The sequence below is a fragment of the Gallus gallus genome, chromosome 1 (assembly GCF_016699485.2).
Source record: "Gallus gallus isolate bGalGal1 chromosome 1, bGalGal1.mat.broiler.GRCg7b, whole genome shotgun sequence".
NCBI classification, from domain to species: domain Eukaryota; kingdom Metazoa; phylum Chordata; class Aves; order Galliformes; family Phasianidae; genus Gallus; species Gallus gallus.
In genome coordinates, this window is record NC_052532.1 from 71,920,085 (window position 1) to 71,943,300 (window position 23,216).

General features: G+C 41.1%; 1 protein-coding gene across 6 annotated transcripts in view; it reads left to right on the forward strand.

Moving 5' to 3' along the window:
* The window catches only part of BORCS5 (BLOC-1 related complex subunit 5), a 62,104-nt gene that overhangs the window by 31,318 nt on the left and 7,570 nt on the right, over window positions 1-23,216 (forward strand). For all 6 annotated transcript variants that reach the window (XR_005860046.2, XR_003075299.3, XM_040701033.2 and 3 more), the window contains exon 3: window positions 12,457-12,614. Coding sequence is in view for 4 of the 6 variants with exons in the window: in XM_040701033.2 (XP_040556967.1) it covers window positions 12,457-12,614 (158 nt within the window). In the remaining 2 variants the exon portion in view is untranslated. The remainder of the gene's footprint in view (window positions 1-12,456; window positions 12,615-23,216) is intronic.

A 23,216-nucleotide genomic window follows, 5' to 3' on the forward strand; every position in this document is an offset into this window, starting at 1 on the left:
CCACCCACATGTCTACAGGTATTTGTTTAGTTAACAAACAGCCTTCCATACTACTGAACAGAAAACTGAGCATTATTTTTTTCAAGATTAAGAAAAATAAGAATTTAAGTACTGGACTGTTGTGGGAGCAGCAAGCACAAACTTTACTAATCAGTTTGCAGTTATAACTTACGTTCAGTGAGCTGTCATCGCAAGGCTTTTGAAGCTCCTGCTTTGGGGAAGGAGGCAAAGCTTTGCAACTGAGCCACCAAGCATGCAGTTCCCTCAGGTGTATGCAGCTCTCCGGAAGCTTTTGGATTTGATGACTTCCTGCTAGACCACACTATCTCATTCAGAGAAGTCCTGCTCATTCATATTGAATAGATTTGAGTGTTCTCATCTGCTGAATGACCTTACTAGACACATGCACGCTTCTGACCTCTTCTGCAATGACTCAGCGCTGGGTGTAAGTGAAGAAGAGCGCATCTGACTTCAAGACAGGCTGGACAAAGAAAAGCTGTTGCATTTGTGCTAGAGGAGGAACAGTTGTGTTTGCGTGCTCTGTTCCTTGCTGAAAGCTGCCTGAGTCAGATGAGTCTTTTAGCTGTTGCTGCAGCACAGTCCTCTATTAAGAGGACTTCATAAATAATGTCAGAAGAACTAAAGATAGTTACATATTTATTAACTAGTGAGTTGGATGAAAACATTTAAGGTAAATATATTTCCAGGAGAGTCTTAAGATTTAACGTTCAATTTAAAGTTTTAGCACATTCTAAATTTTTTGTACTTTTAGGTCAGTCAAAGATTTAGATGCTGTTTTATGTTACTGTTACTAATACTTTGGCACTTAGTTTTCCTATTCTTTTCCCCTGGTTCAAGAAGAGAAGTGTACATGTCTGTACTGCTGTGGTTTGTTTGTTCTCATACCACTTTTAAATGCTTCTGTTAAAATGGAGGTGTGGATTCAATGTGTTGCTATGTATTTGCATTAGTGAAAAGAAATGCTCCAGTATCTCAGAACAAAGTATGGTGGAGCTCTTCTCATCGCCTCTGTGACTACAAATTCAAAGATAATCAAAATTCTTCACATAAGACTTATCTAAAAAATTATACTATTAAAAAAAAAGCCTGATCACCTGCTGAATGCCTCTTCTCAAATCTACCTCTGAGCCTGTTTTCATACAGTTCAAAAAGTAGTGCAGAGATCATTGCAGAAGTGGATATACGCTTACAGAGGACCTGTACCAAAACAGCTGCTTTCTGTTAATAGCTGCAGTTTGCTGACAGCCATGCTGACGTTAACAGTGAGGGCAACACGAACAGGTACTAAGAAAGCAAGGTCTGTTAGATTGTTAAGAAGTCTAAGAAAGCATAGATTGCATCCTGAAAGTAAAAAAACTTCATGTCAAAATTGACCTGCAGTTGCTGTAGGTCAGTGTTAGATGTGGTAGGTTAGGTCGCTTAGATCTGGATTTACTGCCTGAAGTATTTTGCTGGGTTCAGTGTTACACTGGGCCTGATGGAGGCTTTCATGAAAAGGATGCTAAAGCTACCTAGTCTTCAGATAGCACAGGAACAAGTTGCTGTAGTGTGTGGAGTTTGTGCAGGTGAGCTGTTCTGCAGTGCCTGCTTAATTTTCAGGCTGCTTAGGCGCTTGGAGCTATGCAGCTGCCTCACCCTGCTTGTGTTCATGCAGAAGGAGTAGCTGGGCCTGTGTCTGCTTAAACAGCCACAGTGCGTTGCTGCAGAGTAGCAGTTCTGGCCACTGGTGCAATGCCAAGCAACTGCTTGCAAGCATCAGAGCTTTATCTATTCTTAAATCTTGACTGATCTATAAAGTAAAACCTCTTAAGTGCTGTGATTTGCTAGAGTGGTGTAACTGCAAAGATCTTTAAAGATGCCAAAAATACTGAAAATAACTTTCTCACCTCTGTCTCTTTTAAAATAGGAATAAACAGAGATTTTCCCCACCAAATGTTTAATTTTCATTTGTTTTCATGAATAATCTAGAAAACCTAATTTGGAATCAAGGCTGCATTTTTTTTCCTTTTTTTTTTTCCTTCTCTCTATTTTGGTAACAAAGAAGATTTGCCTGGCAGCATACTCTTTGGCTTCAGAGATCATCCCTTCCTGCTATTTTATTCCTTATCTGAAGTCAGAACCTTCTGTACAGAGTGTAAGAATTAGTAGCTGTCCATGTCACAAGCAAAGCAGTGGTTTTTGATAGTGAGTGAAGGAAAATACTGCTTTATGTGCATTTTTAATGTATTAATAAAGACTAATGTGATGTTGTTTTTAGATCTATGTTTGTTTTCTTTTTGTCCTGGTGCTCTGCCACAACCCATGGGTTTACCTGTGGCTGCTCAACTCTTCACACCTTACAGTCCTGTTGTGGCTGCTTACCCAGGCTTGCTCCTTGGGGTCTCGAGAGGCCAGGGGGTGGTGGAAGACAGAGTTGTCAAATGGGTGTGTTGGGGTGGAGGGCTTGGGAAGGAGGTTGTGCACAGCCTAGGGGTCTGGACTGACAGTGAGCCTTCCTCCTTAGACTTATTGGCTGAACACTGCAGCTCTGTGCTCTGATTCAGGTACTTAAGCATTTTGAAGGTTCCACTGCCATATCCTTGCTGAGATCTCTGGCTGGCTTTGTGTGTGCAAGCAAGAGAACCCAGTGGGGATGTGGTAATTGAAATGCTGTGAAGTTTCACTTCTAGTCAAGCAATTCAGTCTGATTTGTTGTTTTTTTTTAAATGCTGAACCGACAAAATGGTGAACAGTTGACTAACGTTTTTGTTTTATTTGGCCATTGTGTGTATTTTCTAGTGTAATGAGCAGAAGGAGATGATGTACTGGCAATCACACTAACTGGTATTACAGTATCACAGGGGTTGGAAGGACCTCAAGAGATGATCAAGTCCAACCTCCAGCTAAAGCAGGTACCCTACAGAAGGTTGCACAGGTGGATGTCCAGACAGGTCTTGAGTATCTCCATGGAAGGAGACTCCACAACTTCTCAGGGCAACTTGTTCCTGCGCTCTGTCACCCTTACTGTGAAGGGTATTAAACTGATGCTTTATGCATCCATTGTATGTTGTATTTTTCTAACTTTTCTGTGCGCATTTTAGTATAGTCAGAGGATGCTGAGTGTTATTCTTGTGCCTTATGTAGCCTTGTACTACGTGCCAAGCTCTGCCCCAGGCTGGAAGAATACTTGCCTCTCTACCCCTCTCAGGGCTCTTGTCCCAGCTGCTGAAAGCTTCCTGTTCCATCTACGAGGCTGCTGCCTCTTGTGACAGCCCTTGTAAGTGCTATGAGGAGGATGTGATTTGGGTGAGTAAAACTCTGCATCGCGTAAATAGAAAGGTACCTAGTAGAAGTGCTATGGTGAAGGAAGTAAAGTTGTGCTGTATCACAACTGATACTTTCTGTAGTGGATTTAGGAAATACATTTGCACTGTGTGTGAGCGTGTCATTGGCAGATTGTGTATTAGTAACATAAAGAATGGGTGTTGGGAGAGGGGTATGTTTTCACAGCTACACTGTTTGAGGTCAATATTAAGTGGAGGCAGCAGTGAGCTGTTTTATCCTGGGTACATCTGACTGCAGAGGGAGTGACACAGGCGACATCAGTGCCAAAACATGGAATTTGCCAGCACTGTCCTTAAGCTGTCCCCCCATGTTTATGGCCGTGCTGGGGCCCAAGCCCTTGGCTTGGAGTATGGGGAGCCAGGGTTTGAGAGGCTCCCAGCTTGCTGACCACAGATGCCATGTGCTGTATGCAGAGCTGCTGGAAACCGGGCTGCTCTTACTTTGTGGCTGCTTGCAAGGACAGGATTACATAAGTGCTGTCATTAATGCTTGCATAAATAGCAGCTTATTTTAATAGTAAGGTGATGCTTTTTCATAGTATTTTACTAGTGCTAGTGAGTTCATTTACTGAAGTGCAAAAAGAATGTAAACTATCTACTGTAGAGGAGGTACAAATTTCTTGATTTTTTTTTTCCCTGGGATTGTAAAACACTTCATGCTAGGGATTCCTTATTGTATTTTGTCTTTCTGCAAGGTACTTTCCTACTTGACAGTATTTGATGGCAGATGATGATAAACATGGAATTAATACAGAGCTTAGTAGGCTGCTTATTTCAGCATAGCTTTTGAATGCTTTAGTTGCCCTATGAAGCCACACAAGGCTGAGTGATTAGTTTTTAAACACTTTGTCAAAAGTAAATACCATGTGTTGCTTTCCTCCTTCCCTCCCCAACTCAGCTTTTGAGTGATTTCAGTATCCTCAGTTTACAGTTTCATGCTAGATCTAGCTCCATGTCTCATTCTGGCCTTGGAAAAATACCTTTATTAACAGTTGCAACTGTTCAGATACTACTGGAAAAAATGGCAAGTATTGTATTCCTTTGTTGTGGTTTAACCTAGCAAGTGGCTCAGCACCACACAGTCGTTCACTGGCTGACCCCTCTGAAGAGTGAGATGGGGGAGAGAATAAAAAAAAAATGTAGAACTCGTGGATTGAGATAAAACTGTTTACTAAGATAGACACAAGGAAAATGGTTATGACTACATATGTGTAATCATACATGTATATAACAAATGATGCACAAGAGACTTGCTCAATGTACCCCCCAACTGATGCCCAGCTAGCCCCCTGAGCAATGGAAGGGAGTGAGATGAACTCCCACGCCCTTCAGAACTCCTTCTGCATGATGTCGTATGGTATGGAATATCCCTTTGGCCAGATTAAGTCTGCTGTCCTTATTCTGTTCTCTCCCAGCTCCTTGGGCCCTCTGCTGAGAATGGTCTTTGCTCTGTACAACACTACTTAGTAGCAGCTATAAACTTTGGTGTACTATCAACATTGTTTTTCTCCTAGAACAAAAACAAAACGTCATACCAGATGCTGAAGAAAATAATTCTTTCCCAGCTGAAACTAAGACACTCATGAGTTTTTTCTAAAATCAGTTTTAGTGGATGCTGGAGATGAATAAAAACAGACTGAATAATTACCAGAGTGATTCAGCCACTTTCATGACATGCTGGTGAAGCCTTCAGAGGATACCTTTGTACAGATTTCTTAAAAATAAGGGGCTTACAAACTGAAAACTTTCAGATCATGTTACTACAGCACACAGGAAAAAAAATGAGCTAGCCGGTTTAGGAAATAAGTATCAGCCAAGTGAAAACTTACGTGAAGTGGCAGCCCATGCTGCTAGCAGAATGGCTGAGTGATAAATTAGGTTGCATGTGAGAAAAGAGAATAAAGTAGAAATGCCAGCTCTATAGCATTTACAAATCTCTCTTGTTCTTTAGTATATTTTTCTGAATGCACATAATAGACAGAAATTACTGTTCCTTGGACCTGTGGCCAGGTATATTTTAGTTCTTTAGATAGTTCAGTAGTATATTTTAAATTATGCTTTTGGAAACTTGGACAAAGGCCCTGACGTGGCCATAACTCTTCTGTTGTGATGTTATTTTACCACAGCAGTATACCTTGGCTCAAGCCCTTAGGTTATGGGGCTGCAGTTGTAGTTGAGGCCAGTGTTTGTCAGAGCAGAACTGAATAGTTTTAGTCCTAGCACTGAACTGTACATCACTTTGAAACAAATTATGGAAAAGGGGAAAAAATATCACATCTGCTTTTTGTGATGTAGAAAAGATAGAAAGCACATTAAAAGTATTGCTGCCTACTATGTATTTCATGTGCGTAAATGGTGGCTATGCCACGATCAGTGCTGTGCTTTTTTCTGCAGTTACAAAACATCAACCATTTTATCAACAGATCCTGTTATTTAAAAGGAATTATTTTTGTTTCAATGTCTAAACATTTCTCTGCCACTTTTGAACCAGCTGGAGGCTTACGCTTGCTGGCTCTGTTGGTAAGTGGCCTGCTCACCATTCTTGCTCTGTGTCATGTTTTGGCAATAAATTGCAATCACAGTATTCTCAAACTGACATCTGAACACTGACATTGAAGAAGGTGCCCAAAAGTTAGGAGAAAATCAGCAAATAGTATTTGTTAATCTCATGTTTGCGTTACTTGTTGAAGAGCTGTTCCTCATTACTGACAAGTTGCAGATACAAACGGATTCTGTAAATTTGGAGTGGCTGCTCATTTTGCTTTAAATAATTTTTAAGAGGTCTCAGGCACATACGTATCAGTAAGTTGCCATGGAGAAAAACTGGGTTGTGATCTCAGACATACAGCACTTGGGCTGTGCTGTAGTGACTGTCTGTGCATGGTCTTTGTCTCTTGGTAAAAGCAGCACAGTGTACTCTGCTCCCACTGAATTTACCTGGGATAGCGTAGACACAGGCTGGCTCTTGTGGAACAGCAAACTTGCCACAGCTTCACATGGCTGCACTTCTGCTCAGAGGTGACTTCCTCTACAAACAACTCCACATTGTGGTTTAGTTTTGTTTTTCTGCTAGAATGTGCTACCCCACGTGGATAAATATCCATACACTTTTGCTTAAAATAAAATAAAGGTTAACCTTAGTAATATATCAATTACATGAGGTTTAGCTTGTAATTTGCTCTACGTCTGGAAATGTAGAGCAAGCTTTCATCTACAACCTGGAAAACTTTCTATTTGCAGGCAAATGTTAGCAACATTTTACAACGTGAAAGGGATAGGAAGGCTTGTTAAGGTCTTATTATTTCAAGGAAAATAACAAGAAAATAAGGAAAGTTGAGATTGTTTAAAAGGTTTCCATGCCAAAATTCTTGAAGTAGCAGCTTGCTGTTGCTCAGACAGAGGTCCCCTCTGTCCTGTACTTCCCTCCATCCTGCCTCTCCAAAGCTAGCTCTAGGTTTTGACCTCCTGGTAAGCTGACTCCTTTTGTAACCCTAGAGAAGAAGAAAGAAAACAACCACACAAACTAAAGTACAGTATTAGTTCTCTGCTGCTTTAGTGAAGTGAATGGTTATGTGTAATAACTGCGTGTCTGTGCTGGCTTGTGGTGAGCATGATAAAAATGGGAGTTGGACTTTCCCTTTAGAGGAGCCTATATGTGGGGGTCTGGAGGGAAGAATCTTAATTTGGCTGTGGTTGTCTCACAAAGTTTTATTAGATGTCTGAGAAGCTGTGTGGGAGAGACTTCATGAATGTGTTTAATACTGACAGTTCCACAGGAAAACAGGCTGTGCTGCTTCCTGCACTGCTGGAATGTGTTACGTGAGGATGAGAGAAGGAGAGGGATGTTCTGGTAGTGGAGTCATCAGGCAGGGGGACAGCAGCTTCCATGTGGTCTCAGATAAATCACTTAACCTCTCAGTGCTGCGATTCTTCATCTTCTGAAATGACGTTAGTGTTCTGCCCTTTGTACGTGCATAGTGCTTGGGATAATGAGGTCTGTTGTAGCCTGCAGATACCATCTGCTTAAATAAGCAAGCGCTGGTAGGTCTTAATATGTTTGCCACAAAAAAAAAAGTGGCTGTGGAGGAAATGCAGTTTATTGCATGACACAGAATCACCGCTCTCACATTCCTGTGAATTATGCCATCCATTTTCCCAGTCTTTTCCTTGTATTTCTCCTTTCAGGTCTGTGGAAGGAGGAGGACTGCACAACTAGGCAACTGCCAAGTCGAGAGCACTCCTAAATATGACTTCTGTGCTCCAGCAGATAAAATGAATAAGTAAATCAGTGGGGAGATGCACTTGGTAGGATCTTGGTTGCTTTTATTTGATGAGGTTTCGTGGTTCACTTTTCTTTGGAACACACTGTGGGCATTTTTCCCTACCTGAAGTTTCAAAATAAGTGTGGGTAGACATATAACTAATTTTCTGGCAGCCGCTAGCAACTTCTCCAAGGCTTGACGCTCAATCTTGTAGTTACAAAGAAGCATATATAAGTAACTTTCAATGCATTCAAACTTGGGAAATGCTTTCCCCTTTTTGGGTATTCAGGTTTCTAAAGATCCAAATGAAGGAAGTGTTTCTGATTTGCTTGTGGTTTGTTTCCTTTAAAATAGAGATCTTAATTTAGAAATCTTTTGCATCATTCAACATATTTGTTTTTGTTTGTTTGTTTGTTTTTTGCAGCAGTCTTCAAAGTCCTAGTCAGAATCAGGCTCCATCATGCATCATCACTTTGCAGACTCTTTAAAATGTGGGGCAAAAGGTACTGCTTCTGAGACATTGTAAACTTCGGTGGTACAAAAAAAAAAAAATGTACACCTTATTGATTACGTATGGCCATCCCTATGTGACAGGAGGAAGTTTCAGTGGTATACAGATCTTTGCAGGATCTCAGCCTAAATAAAAATGAAACTCAGAAAGCAAAAGTATTTTACAAATTCTCTTTTTTGTGCAATTAATACTAACAAAGCTTCCTCTGGATCAGATTTTTTTCTGTGTAAGATCTGTGCCTTTAGTAGATAGAGATTAACAAGAGTTTGGGTTTTTTGTATCTGTGTCATAGGAAACTATATTTTTAAAAGAAACTTAAATGTCTTGGATTTCCTTAAGTTCTTTTAAGATAAAAGAAAAGTGGAGGAGGTGATTTTTGTATCTTTGTGGGTATTATCTTACAGGCAGTAGCTCACAGTGTTGGGAAACTGAAGCACGTCATTCACGTTGAGAGAATATTTGGTCTCTTTAGTTAGAAAAGTTGCCCGTTAAATGATGTGACAGGACAAGAGTTTTCAGCCCATCTGTCACCCATGCAGAAATAAAAGATCACATGGTATGGGCTCCAAAATAGAGGAAAATTTGCTGTTACAGCCAACATTCCTTGCCACAATACAAATATGTTCTTTGCTCACATAATAGCTGTTCAGTTTGTCTACAGTCAATTTGCCATCCTCTGTGCCACCTTCCCTTGTTACGCTGGGGTAGCTTGCATCACTCATGCTGAGCAATCTATTCTCCAGTTTTTAATCAGTGTAGTACTGATTCCTGGTGTGCTTCTCTCTTTGAATGAGAACCAGCACCTTGGAAAATGAGTATCTTGTTTAATAAGAAATGGAAATTTTAGGTTGTTTTTTCTTACTGTCTAAGAGTAGAAATGTGCTCTGGAAGGGGGCAGGGAAAGTAAAGCAGTAATCATGTGAATGAAATTGTGAGGACAGCAGTGAGGTCTGGCATGCTGATGAGCGAGTTCACATGCTGGCTGCTTCAGGAGGCAGCCTGAGCCACTGGGGACCTCTGTCCTCTCCACCTTTTGGCACTTGAGAGACTGACCTAATAAATATTTTGTTACACCAGATATGATCTCATATCCTTTTCAAACCCGCATATTGGCCAACTCTACTTCCATCCCATAGGATGGGCCTATTCAGCGAAGAGTTCAAAGTGTGGGACAGAGCTTGGAGAAGGAAGTAGTGATTTTCAAGAAGAAAGTTATTTAATAATACCTGGAAGTTCACAGTTCTCCAGAAACCAAGCTGTCTCAGTGCTGAATCGCTGGAGGCTTGTAGTTTGTCTCCTCAACTCTCTGTTGTACAGGAACAAAGGATACCAGCAACACCCTTTTTAACCTCCTGCCCTTTTTCTCCATGTCTCTTGTTTGTTTGTTTTTTTCCTACCAATCTTAAGATTTTTGTGGTTGTAGGGCACTGTGCTGCTCTACTGTCCTGTAGGGCAGAGCTTGTGAACAGTGCATGATAGCCTTCTAGGATCACTGCTGCCTGCTTATGAGGAGAGGATGAAGGGAAGAGATGTGGAGAAGCAGGTTGCAGCACCAGATCCTTCAGTTCCTCCTGGGCTCCCCAACTATCTTAACTGTTTTCAGTCTCTTCCAGGATGTATCAAGATGACTTACTGCTGCCATCTGCTCTTTTGGAGTAAAGCTACTGACTTGCTGAAAAATAAATAGCTGTGAATTAATGAAACGTTAATATTTACTGTGTGGGTTGTGCAAGTAGTCAATTTGAACAAGACGGGAGACGGATTTTTGTTGAGAGGGTTTTTTTGCCAGATAGAAAGGTGCATGGCCTTTTTGTTGCTTACTCTAATTTTTCTTTCCCTATAAATTGAAACTCTGAGCTAAATTGTTCTTTGACATTGGCAGCACGAGCCCAGAGATCTGGAGAGAAGCTAATTGCCTTGGCTTCAGCCTGCTGCATTACGCCAAATAATACCATCCTCTATCTTTGAACAATGTATGTTATTTATTTGAACTTCTGCCTTCTTAAGAAGGTATTCCAGCTTGAATGTCTGCGTTTACTTGAGCTCATGTTTTGTTGGATGATGAGTCAGAGGCTCCTTGCAGTTTATTCATTTTGCTTTTAGCATTATGTAAACTGTACATACTTGTAAGTACATACTGTATGTTTAGGTACCATAGTCCTTTGTAGCTCATTTTACTGTCCTTGGCCTATTCTTCCTTAAAACTCTTAAAAGCAGCTTAGCCCACATGCACGCTTCATTTTGATTAAAACTGTTAAATGGAGAATAATTTTCTTTACTCCTCTTGAAGTTGATGAGAAGTTAGTAACCAAAGAAAATTAGTTAGTTGGTAGCATCATGTTTTTAAATCATCAAGGAAACAGGGTAACTGCCTTGGGTGTATGGTGAACTCTTCATTATTTTGTGAACCTTCAGCATAGTGAAAGTTGACCATGTTGTCAGGACAAATGTTCAGATAACTTAAATGTATGGAGGATCAGAACTAACAAACTGATGGAATCCTTAAACATGTCATGTATACATTTAAAAAGGAAAATCTAATTTCTGCTTTGCGCTCATTAGAGTGTTGCACTTCATCTGAGAGCAGTCTTGAAAGATTTGCAATTGACACTGCTGGACACAGGATTTTGTTGGAGGTGGCTCTTTACAGAACATAAAATGCTTTGGTTAATTCTGAGTGTTGAGACCAAACACATAACTGTATTTCTTCTCCTGACCTCTTGACTCAGGTGGTGCTGATGTAGTGGGCAACAAGTCCGTAAAACAAAACTATCTTTTTTTTTTCTTCTGAAGATGAGGAAAAGAAAGGGTTTGTGTAAAGGGAAATTGAGAGCGTCCTGAGAGGATACAATGTTGACTGTTGACCCACTGCATCATGTTTGATGAGATTGCTGTCCTAGTTCTGTTTTCGTTTCTGTCTGGAAATGTTTTTGAAGAGGTTTAACTTTCTCAAATTCATAAGGTACTTCAGCCTTTCTTTCTATCTTGTTTGTGAGTCTTTTGGCTAGAACTTGATGTCACAACTTGTTTGTAGCTTCCAGTATGCACGGGGGCCATTCAAATAATTTCCATTTCCCAGCGAGGTACGTTCTTAGAAAAACTTTTCCAATCCAGTTAACCTGCATTTATTACTTCTTTTAATTGCTTGGTGTGATACTTTCTTGCATTTGCTGTTTTAATGTCCTTTCCTGTCAGTAAATGGAGAGCCCCAAAGGACATGTGCGTGCAGTTGCTGAATTCAACTTATGTACCCTGACGGATGTGTTGGAAAAAGCAGATTGCATGTGTGTGTGCTGCTTGTCACAGATGGTGTCCCAGCTAGGAAAATGTTCTGCTAATGCTGGAGCAAAATGAAATGAAAATAAATAAAGGAAATAGAAATCATATAGATGTAAGGAAAAAAAAAAAAAGAAAGGTTGGCCTTAGAATTTAACATCACTTTTTCCAGAGGCTGTGCAGAAAATTGACAGTGTGATGCATGTATGATTGGGCTCAGCAAAGGTTCTCAAGTTGCACTATGCAAGCAGCAAAGAATGGGCAGGAGAAATTCTCTAAACGATTTTGCCATTTGTTTCTCTGGGCCACTTTTAAGTCTCATGCCATTTCTTTTATGTTTGTTTGTTTTGTGAACATTTTGTGAAACCTGAAGTCATGCGAGTAGGTAGGGATCTTAATTTCATTAAAAGTTTAAATGTATGCAGCTAGTCTTTGAGATTGTAAAGAAAAATCTTTATTTCATCATGAAAGGATCCTGAAGCTTCCAAAAGTCAAGGTAGGCAAAGCCTGGACATTTTATCCCACTTAACTTAGTGGGGACCTTTCTTATTCAGCTTTGCTTTGGATAACCAGTGAATTTTTAATGGTTTTTAGAAATTTGTTTGAGTCTCATGCCCTTAGGAGAGTACAGAACTGAATTTCTTCTCTCTCTGGCACATTTAAATGAGAATGAGGGCCAATTTTGGAGTTCAGAAAGGTTTGTGGCAAAGAAGAAACAGGGCTTGCTTCATGCAGCTTACCAGTGTAAACCAAGCTGTTGTGCCTTGTGGTGCTACATTTAGATTCTGTATTTAAGCTGTGTCAAGGAGCGCTACGCTGTATGGCAAACTGTTTCTTCACACTGCTATGAAACCTAAACATCCAAAAATCCACATCCTTCCCACTTCTAGCATCCCCTGGACCTTTGTGTTGCTGAAGTCCATTCAGTAGCCTTGCAGCCTGAATTAGCTTTTAATTATTTCTTTAAAAGTGTTTATTCTGGATGTGCTGTTCTGCTTCTGCCTGCAGATGGGCTGGTGATATAAACAGCTGAGTTAACTCCACTGCTCCCCTTGCTTTGCAGGACTCCTCAGCGGGCAGACATCTCCAACCAACACCAAGCTGGAGAAGCTGGATCCACATCAAGTGCTGCAGCTGTGTCTCCGATACCAGGATCATCTTCACCAGTGCGCAGAGGCTGTTGCCTTTGACCAGAATGCTTTGGTGAAGCGCATCAAAGAGGTACTGCCCGTTGTGCTTTGGGAGGGAGGGCCTGGGCCTCTGCATGTCCCTAGTCCCTAGTGAGCTGTGAGTGCCAGTGCTTTCTGTGAGTGATCTGTAGTTGCTTGAGGCAGTCTGCCTCAGAGAAAACACTCTGGAGAAACTCTTCTTGCATTTCAAACAAAGTCCCTTGACTACCTTATTTTAGGTTTTCACGTGGTGTATTTATTGGTTGTGCTCTGTCATTTTTGGCTGCCAACATTTTACGTTCCTTTGTTATTGCAAGAACTACAAGCGATTGTTTAAGCAGTAAAGGATCAGAATTTTTCAAAGTATTGTTCCTTATTTAGATCTCCATGCTTAGCATTTTATTAGGCCTCATGGTTAAGCTCTAAGGAAAGGAGTGCCTAGTGTAACTGTGATTGCAGGTGACATTTCTTTCCTTCTTCAATGGATTTGTAGAGCCACATCTTTGTTTTCAGAGTGTCTCTTCTCTGTTCTGTATGGCTGTTAAAGATCATGTTGTACTGCTGTTCTTGTCACTAAATGATCTCTTGGAAATCAGCGATCTGCTTAACTATTCAATGGTACTATTGGGAAGGAAATTAATGCCTTGTGTGAGCATCCTGTAATTGAATTGCCCATCTCATTGTGTGTAGCTACTGATGTTGGAAGTAGAATGGCTGTTGATTTTTTTAAAATTAAGACAGACTGTTGTGAGTGGAGGTGCTCTTTGAGAGTGGTTTCTCACATGTTCACAAAACTGGAAAATGTTACAGATGTCAAAAGTCTCTGAGACCAAATACCATTCAGTGTCAAAAGGTAAAACTTTGAACAGGTGGTTAATTTTTATTCATGTACGATAAACAATGACCTTGATTCTTTATTGCTATATTGGTTTAGAGTTAAGAAATCTCACATGACAAACTGGATAATAAATTTGATTAATGGGGTGTTTTGAGAAGCTGCTGTCGTCATGAAGTTTTAAGTCCAAAATAACGTGGGAGCCATTAGAAAGGCCTTTTTCCTTTGGTGTATCATGATCTGTGGCCAGCTGTTACACAAGATGTAGAGATATTTGCAGATGTTGGTAACTCAGATCACACAATCTCAGAAATGGGATTTAATTGCCAGCCTAATGACAGTGTACAGCATTAATCCAGCAGACTATAATTCTTTTGGCTATTAGAGAGTGACTGTCAACATGATTTAAAGTTGTGGTAGGCTCCACCAATGCGATCTGCATTACTTGGATTTACCTTCTACAGAGAAGTTACAGACTGCCTTTCAAATTACCAATGATGTTATTTTCTTACAGTTTATAAGAATTCTGATGATATGTGATACTGATTTTGTTACTGCACTCTTTATCATAGACTCCTCTGTCACAGAGTGCTGGAGAAATGGGTGAATCTAACTTGGGAAACTGACAAGTCATGTTTTTGGTTTGTTGGCTTTTTTCTGGGGTTTTTTTTGGTCATGACACTTAAGTAACTTCAGATGCTTTGAATCCCACTGCCAGATCTGATGGGTTTTTACTGTTAGATAACCTAATAATTTTTAAATGTTTTTCTTGCATTGGCTGTTCTGCATGTGTGTTCTGAAGGAGCCGGGTGGGACCCACTCCACTTAAATCATTCTTTCCAAATTGTTTGGACTCTCTTTAGTGCATTAAATTGAACCAGTGCTGACAGTTGTTACAACAAAGGGTGCAGCTGAACTAGAACAGGGTATGTCTCTTGTTACAAGTGTAGACATAGGAAATCACATTTGTCTGTGACCATTTGTCAGCAATGATTTCACTTTGCAACGTAGACAATTTTTTGACTGTTGGTAAGGAGTAAAAATGAAAGAGAATAAAAGCATTGTGAAAAGCATAATGTATGCCTGAGCTATAGAGAAAACTCTTATATTCTCTCTTTAGTAGTCATTATTTCCATGTTACAGAGGAAAAAAAAAAGGGAAAGTGTTGAATTGTGTTTTTTCCTCATAGAACAGACTTTTCTGGTGAATTATGCTCTTAATTTTACTACAAAATATTGAGCTTTAATCCCTGATTCCTGCCATTTATCTGAGGTCTGTTCACTTCTCAGACTTTAACTGTTTTTATTCAGTGTAGCTGTAGCCCTACTGTACCATGTGCTGCAGTCATACAAGCTGCAGCTAGATTTTAGTTTTCCCTTGACAGAATGTCTCAGGGTAAGTATCTTGTGCTTACTATGTGTCTGGAAAAAAGTTTCCCAATTTCTGGCAAAACTCATAAGTACTGATGTAAATTTATTGGCCCTTGATAATTCATAATTGACTGCAGTGGTTTGTAAATCAGCACACAATCTAAATTAAAATGATTCTTAATTGAAAAGAGAATAATCTAAAGAAAACAAAAACCTCACATGTCAGTTGTTAATGCAGATCTAAGTTGGCCCATTGGTGTGTTTCTTTGCTCTGGGGACCAAAACAGTCTAGTGTTGCTCTACATCTCATTTCCTGGGTTAGCCAGTTTGCAGAATGTTGGCTAGAGCTCTGAAACATAGAACCTGTGTGCTTTCCAGGTTGATCTTTTTCAAATGATAACTACCCAAGCATTTCCTTGGGGAAAGAATTAAAGACATGATTGAAAGCAATTGACTCAACTGCTCATCTGCCCATCTTCAGCAGTTAACCATTAAGTACTGTTGCCCCAACTGTCTGGTTTCAGAATGGTTTGAGTATATCATGATGGGCTTTGTCTTTATTCAGAAGTGGAAAAAAAAAGTGTTTGTATCTTAGGATAAAAGAACCAGTATGCATTAAATATTATGTTTCGTATTAAGTTTTGGCAACTGCCTCACCATCTGTTGCAATACTGCATTAATTCCAGAACCATTGAAATATTTAGAATTCCTTCTATTTTTTTCCCTGAACAAGGACAACAGAACAGCAGATTGGGTCTTATACGTGTGTTAATTCAGGGTTATGGCATCTGATAAAATTTGTCAATTCTGGGGAAAAAAAGCCAATGTGTAGTTTTTTTGTTGTTGTTGTTTTTGTTTTTCTGGGCAGCATGTCTACTCTTTGGTATTTTGTAGGATGAATATCCTTAGCATGTCAGATTGATCACTGCATTATTGACTTCTGGGGCAGACTGTTCAGGTGGGACTGGAAATGGAATCTTACTTGTCTGCTGGTGGTATGTTGAACTTGTGTAGACTCAACTTATGCAGAACATGATGGTTCAGGCAAAAAAGTCCCTACTGTAGCCAGGAGGTCCTGCTGCATCCCACTTCTGCCATGACGGTGCTGTGGGTCTGTGTTAGAACTACTACAAAACTTGGAGCAACTCCAGCTACTTCTAGGCTTGAGATCAGGGGGTGCTTCCTTCACCAGGAGCCTGCTTCAGTTTTGTGGTCTGTAAAATGGGAGACTTCTGCCAAGATCAGTTTGGAGGTGAATATTGACCAGCACTAAATGCTAGGTGTGCCCGTGGGAAGAAAACAAGTGAAGCAAGGAGAATGATTACCTGCAGAGTATTTGATCTGGATGGTAGGGAGAGAATCTGGTAATCATCTGATAGGGAATAACAGGGATTGAGGAACAAATAAGTAAATGCTGGGGAACAGCTTAATGTTCAGAAAGGTGCCATGATTTTGTATACTCAAAACTTTTTTGTTTCAATATCTTAAAGATGATTTTCTGTGCGCTAGTTGCTAAGCTTGTTAAAGATGACATCTTTCAAAATATCATAAACTGACTATCCAAAACTTGTCATATTTGAAAAATTAAGCTGAACTTCTTTCTGTGAAAGCAAAATGGAAACTAAAAGGCCATCTAAGTTCCTTTCAAAGATACTTTGAAATAAAAACACCATTGGCATTTATTATTAGCTTCTTATGCCCCCTTTGCCAACATACTGCTCAAAGTATCCTATGTACCCTTAAAGGCAAGTGTAGCTACATGATAAAGCATGCATAAAATGCGTTTGAAGCTGGATTGCTGGAGGGCTCTTATACTTTTCCCTAAGAGCAAATACTGATGTGTTGTATCTGTAGCTCTACTGCTGTAGGAATCGGAGACTGATAAAACATTGCATGGCAAGGAACTAGGTTGAAGCAGCACAGTATGCCATTAACCACAGCAGCAACAGGACCTGGCATGCATATCTGCTGCATTCGCATGTGGCTTGTTCCTCACTTAGCAGAAGTATCTTGTATGAGCAGAAGGACACAAACCCTGCAGTGCTCCATCACAATTGATGAGTGTCTCATAGGGGGATGCACTGAAATGTTGGGGCAGTTTTGTGGGAGGTAGTTTTTGTTAGCTTTTTGTCCTTGCTTTGGGCGTTGTTTCTGCTGTATCCTAACATTCTCCTGAGTGCAAGATATTTACTGTTACTGGCTGTAGTTATGGTTTCCATGCAGGTATCAATTGAGTTTCCAAAACCAAAGCCTGTTTTCAGCAGATATGCTTTGAGAATGACACCTCACTAAAGTGAATTACGCCAACAAAACATGAATGACCTCAGCAAGTCCAAACATCCAAGACCTGTTCTTAAAGGTCAGTGTGCTCATATGACTCAGAACGTGAGTTACCTCTCATCCCATTTAAGGGGAGGACTCAGAGGACTGAAAGCAAGTGAGTTAAATGAAGCCTGGTAAAAGCGAAAGGGGAGATGTTTACTCTTGACAGAACACACAGTGAGGTTCTGTTGATGGCAAATTGCATCTGAATAGCCAAGAAGTCCATCTGTGCCATGGGATGCATCAGGCCCAGCACTGCCAGCCAGGTGATGGGAGAGATTGTCCCACTCCACTCTGCCTGGTGCAGCCTCATCTTAAGCACTGTGTGCAGGTTTGGGTGCTGCAACATAAAAAGTACATAAAGCTACTACAGGGCTTCTAAAAGGAGGGCTGTGAAGATGGTGGAGGGTCTGAGGTCAGGATGTATGAGGAGCAGCTGAGTCCCTTAATTTGCTCAGCCCAGAGCAGAGGAGCTGAGGGGAGGCCTGATGGCGGCTGCAGCTCCTCACAGGGAGCGGAGGAGCAGCGCTGAGCTCTGCTCTGTGTGACAGCGACAGGGCCCGAGGGAACGGCATGGAGCTGTGTCAGGGGAGGGGCAGCTGGGGGTTAGGGACAGGGTCTGCACCACAGAGTGGCTGGGCCCTGGAACAGGCTGCCCAAGGTAGTCGTTTTGGCCCCAAGCTGCCAGCATTCGAGGAGTATTTAGACAAAACTCTCAGACATAGGATTTGGATTTTGAGTGGTCACGCGTGGAGCTAGGAGTTGGACTTAGTGATCTTTGTGGATCCTTTTCATCTCAGGATATTCTAGGACTCTGTACTACAAAGACTTCTCAGATAATGCCTTGTTAACTTTCAAGCAGAATTGAGCCTTCTGGTTCGCAGACTTAAGCAGTGGCCAAAATCCAGGGAAAAAAGGATAAGAGTTCCTTGGGATATAACGTTCTTGAAATGTGGACCGGTTGAAATGTCACTTGTAATTTCGTGGGGGTTTAATGCCGTGCTGCCGTGGTTTTTATAAAAGCTGTTCTAGGGAACACAGTGCTTTGTGAAGAAACCAGTACATTAAATATAATCTTTGGCATCCAGAAATTATGAGATTGAAGTCTGTGGCAGTCTATCAGGCTCTTTTTTCTCCCTTCTCATTTGATGAAGTCTTATTTATAAACACTGGAATTTTAATGGAACAGACACCATTATGCAAAACTAACTGTGCAGCGCTGTTAAGATGGAAACCTTCATGCCCTTTAGCTGATCTTGGTTTTCTTTCTCCAGCCTAGTGCACTTTTAGCTAGAATTCCCCAGTGGTGTGATGATGTCCTAACCAGGCAACAGCAAAATGGGAAATTGCTTTTGAAAAAGCTTTGCAGTTGTTATTTCAATATATAGAACAAACATCTTGCTGTGTGTGCCGCAGGCAGATGGCCAGTGCTGTGTTGTATGAGAACTTTGTGAAGTGATCAAGTGGTTATGACATTGAAATCTGTTGTGTTAACATACACAGCTTCATTTGTTTCATTAAACGGACCGGTCCCTCATTCCCTGAATATGCGTATGAAATCATTTCCATTTTGCTCCTTTCTCTTGTGCTTTGCTTTCTTGTGGCTGTTTGGGAAAAGTTGCAAACTGAAATCCTTTCCACCTTGGTTAAGTTGAACTTAACCAAGCATCTCGCAGACAGAAAGATATGTGTTACTACAGAAATGCAGTGCTTTAAGAGACTGGCAGTGAAGATCAGAAGTCTGATGCGCTAAGTCCTGTATTGATGCTTTCATCAGTATTAGTGCCTGCAGTTTAGGATTATAGAATACCAAAAGGAGTAGAATGCAGTTTCTTCTCACACCTGCCTAAACTAGAAGATTGGGTTTCTTATTCAAGCCTTATTTCCCCAGGTAGGAAAAAAAACAAAAAACATTTCAGAGTTTCAAATAGGAAGAAGAGGTATTGAAGTTCATTCCAGAGTTAGTCTTGATGCTGAATTTGTGCATGGAACAGATTTGTGAGAGGAAGTATGCAAATGCCAGCCTGGGGGTGTATCATGCAAGGTATTCCTGTGATACGATCTCATTTGGCAGCATAAAATAGAGTTCATAGTACAGCAGGAGTGATATAAGGATGCGTGGGGACTGGGGAACCTCTGCGTAGAAACTGGAAATGTTTTACTTGGCTTAGTAAAGTGAACACCAAAAATAGTACCATTTCTTTTCCTAATTAAGTTTGGATTTAACTTAAGCTGAAGATGCTTTACTTCCTCCCTGCTGGATTCTCTTGGATACAGAAAGGGTCCCTTTACAGACTGGTTTTAACAGTTACTTCCTGTTTCAATGTGCATTGAAACTTTTGAGATGTCAACTCTACCCCTGAGCGAGAATTAGATCTTGTTTTTTTTTCCTGGAGTGCTAGCTAACGAACAGTTCAGCAGTTTGACATTCGTTATAGACAGGTTAGCCAGTAGCATCTGCAAATATTTGGTGTTGTACTGTTGACTTAAAGATGCTAGGTGGTAGGTTGGTAGAGCAGGTTTGACCTTGTGTTAGCAGCCCTGTGATTCGCATCCTGATCTGCAAAAATAACTTCATGTTGAAAATATTGCAAAGCCTTAGTGCAGGTAATCTGCACTAATAATCCATCTTTCTTTATGTGAGGGGTAGGGTTTCCTTTGTGCCTATTTGCCATTGGGGCATGAATGTTTGTGTATGAGAAGATTATTAGCTATTATTTCAACACTACTCTGGAGATAAGAAACACAGCATTTATTAGTAATTAATTCTTGTAGGCGTTGTTCCTGACCGGATGCTTTATCAACCTCTGCAAGCCTATTTAAAATACTGAATTATAGTATAGCAGAATATCCTGTAATCAAGTGTATGAACTATGCCAAATTGTGGTATAGTGGACAAGAAACAAGATTTATTTACTAAAAGTGGCAGTAGTCTATCTGAGGAGTAATTGCTGGGACTAGCAAATTGTCCAGAAGATGAAATCTCAGATCAGATGAATTTCAGCTGAAGAAGATACTCAGGTATTTGTACAGCAAATCAACATAGCAGCAGTATATGGTAAGGAATTTTAAAGTGAGAATTTTAAGGTCAGAAAAGATTCTTGGGTTGTAACCTTTCCTTTTGTGTAACCCAGTCCATAAAGTTTAATTACTGATTATGCCCCAGCCAAGCTACGTGGAAACTGCAGACAATTTACTTACTTTTGATTTAAAAGTTTTCCTACTGTGTCAGTGTAAATTTTCAAATGCCTTCTCACTTTTGATTGATGTGTTCTAGGGATCAATCTGTAGACATGAACAGGGAAATAGAAATCTCACCCTTTCCTGAAACCTGAGGCTTAGTGCACTTCACATGGGTGAGTTCGTGAAGGGCAGGTCCTGCTTAACCAACCTGATCTCCTTCTAAGATCGAGTGAACCACCTGGTGGATAAGGGAAGGGCTGCTGATGTAGTTTACCTAGACTTCAGCAAAGCCTTTGACACAGTCTCCCACGGTATTGTCCTGGAGAAACTGGCAGCCCATGGCTTGGACAGATACACTCTTTACTGGGTAAAGAGCTGGCTGGAGGTCCGGGCCCAGAGAGTGGTGGTGAATGGAGTTAAATGCAGCTGGAGACTGGTCACAAATGGTGTTCTTCAGGGGTCAGTACTGGGGTCTGTCCTGTTTAATATCTTTACTGATGACCTGGATGAGGGGATTGAGTGCACCCTCAATAAGCTTGCGGATGATGCCAAGCTGAGAGGAAGTGCTGATCTGCCTGAGGGTAGGAAGGCCCTACAGAGCAATCGAGACAGGTTGCATTGCTGGCCTGAGGCCACTGGGATGAAGTTCAACAAGACTAAGTGCTGGGTCCTGCACTATACCCGCAATGACCCCAGCCAACTTCACCCTGGGCCCCGCTCACTGAACTTTTGTCTGAACTGTTGATCCTTGGTGATGGTGTACACTCTTTATCATGCTTTGAACAGTAGTCTTATAGCCTCAGAAGAACTTGTTATGAAAATGATTCACGGTGTCCAGCATTTCCTTGAGGCTTTTCTGAAGCTGAAGATTTACTGTGAAATGTTGTAATCTCTAGAAAAATTTTTGAACATGAGCTTCATTGGGGGAATGTATGATGGAGCCATTCTTAAAGGTGACTCTTCTGAGAATGAAGGAATAGATCCTCCGCTTCCCATCATCACTGGGATGTTACTGACTCATTTCATGTTCAGTTTGAATATGAAAGAGCTGGTATAGAGGTTCAAAAACATCTTTCAAAAGTCTTTTGGATTATTAATGCCTAACGCTGTTAAAGCTAATAGGTACTTGAGAGTTCCTGATGAGAAGTTGATTTGGAAAACTGTGAGAACTGTGTTTGGCAAGGAAAGAGGAAAACCTTCATCTGTCATATGCCCAGAAATCCCTGATTCCTGGCTACTAGGCCTGTGCCTCTGCATATCTCACACTTTAGCCTTTGTGCACATGTACAAGCCATCTGCAAAGCACATGGAAGGTAGGGCTGGGGATGTGCTGGTCTACTGCAAAGTGTAGCATGGTGCTTGAGCCCATCCTTATCTGCAGATCCCTTGGCATAAAAAACAAATGAAAAAAAAAGAAACCCAAACACTTTACAAGCTGCAGGAAATGGTTAAAACTCAGCTCCGTTGCGTTCTCTAATAACAGAATTGGGAGCTCTTTCTTAGTGTTTTCTAGAAGAGAATACTACTTTTCTGATAGTGTATCTAATTAAATGTGGCAAAGATTGGCATCCCCTTTTGGATAATTTTTAAAGACTTTCTGTAGTACATACGGAAAAGAGGAGCCACAGCTATTGGATCCCAAATGCGGAGCTGTAAATAATACCAGTAGGTCAGATGGCTTGAAAATGTAACCATGTCAACTTTAGATAGCACTTTTTCTTTCTAAAACAACAACAGTATTGTTTTTTTTAGAAATGTCTGGTAATCATTCATGAGACATCTTTCAAACTGAAGCTGCTTCTTCATAGGAAAAACAACTTGCTTCTAACTATTCATTCTGACATACTGAAAATACAGAACTGAGATATGTAATAAAATAAGCCAATAATGGTAAATAACATTTGCAAGTTAGCAATCTCTTGAGTGAGCAGTAAGACACCAGTGTGAAATGAGGAAATTGAATGCTGTGTTTTGTAGAAGAATTATTAGGATGCCTGAAATAAGAGCTGTGCAAGTTATCACTTAAGCAACGAATCAGTCTGTAACAGATACAGATTTTTCTTTTCTCTAGGAACAGCTAATTAAATGCAGACTCAGATCTGGATCCATGCTAAGGATGCTGTGGAGCTCCTCAGTGTTGAGGTCTGCAGGGCTGGCAGAGCAGCCTGGGCCAGAGGCAGGAGGCCCCTGATGGGAGGCGGTGGGGCTGGGGGCGGCTTCAGGGCTGTCCTCCTGCAGTACTGGCATCCCAGTGGACCTGCTGTCAGTGGATCTCTGGGCCATACAGGGCTGTGACTGTGGTGATGAGCCCCCTCACATAATAAAGCACCGTGAAGTCTTTGAGGCACAGCTGCAGTACCCTTAACAGGACTACTACACTGTGCGTGTTCATAGACGAGGCCCACAGCAGTGCTCCCTCCTGCAAGCAAGCACCTCCCACCACTTGTTGCTCTAGTTCCTCTCAATCTCTCATTGGAGCCTGTGGAGCAATAGTTTGAGGTCTTCTGGATGTTGCTGGTAAAAGGCAGCCCAGACCTCAGGTGGGAAGCTGCGCTCCAGAGCCAGGAACACTAACTCTGCAGACCATCACCTAAGTGTTTTCCAGCTGCAGGTCAACACTCAAGATAATCGTTCAGCCTCACCAAGTATCAGATGGTCTTTATCTTGTGCCTGCGTATGGCACCTCTCAGCTGCTTCTTTGCCCACCAGAATACACAACTGTAGCAATGCTGTTGGAGACGCGATCACGAAGGCAGTATAGTCCTGACTGTGGCCCACAGACAGGGCAAGTCTAATCTCATGCCACCTCCATGACCCTGAGATGTGCTGGACTTTTCTGCCTTTTGTGGTTTGGATGCAATACAAATGCTTTCCTATCCTGTAGGTATACAGGATACCTGTAGGTATCCTGCTTTAGGATGGAGTTGGACTACATGATCTCCAG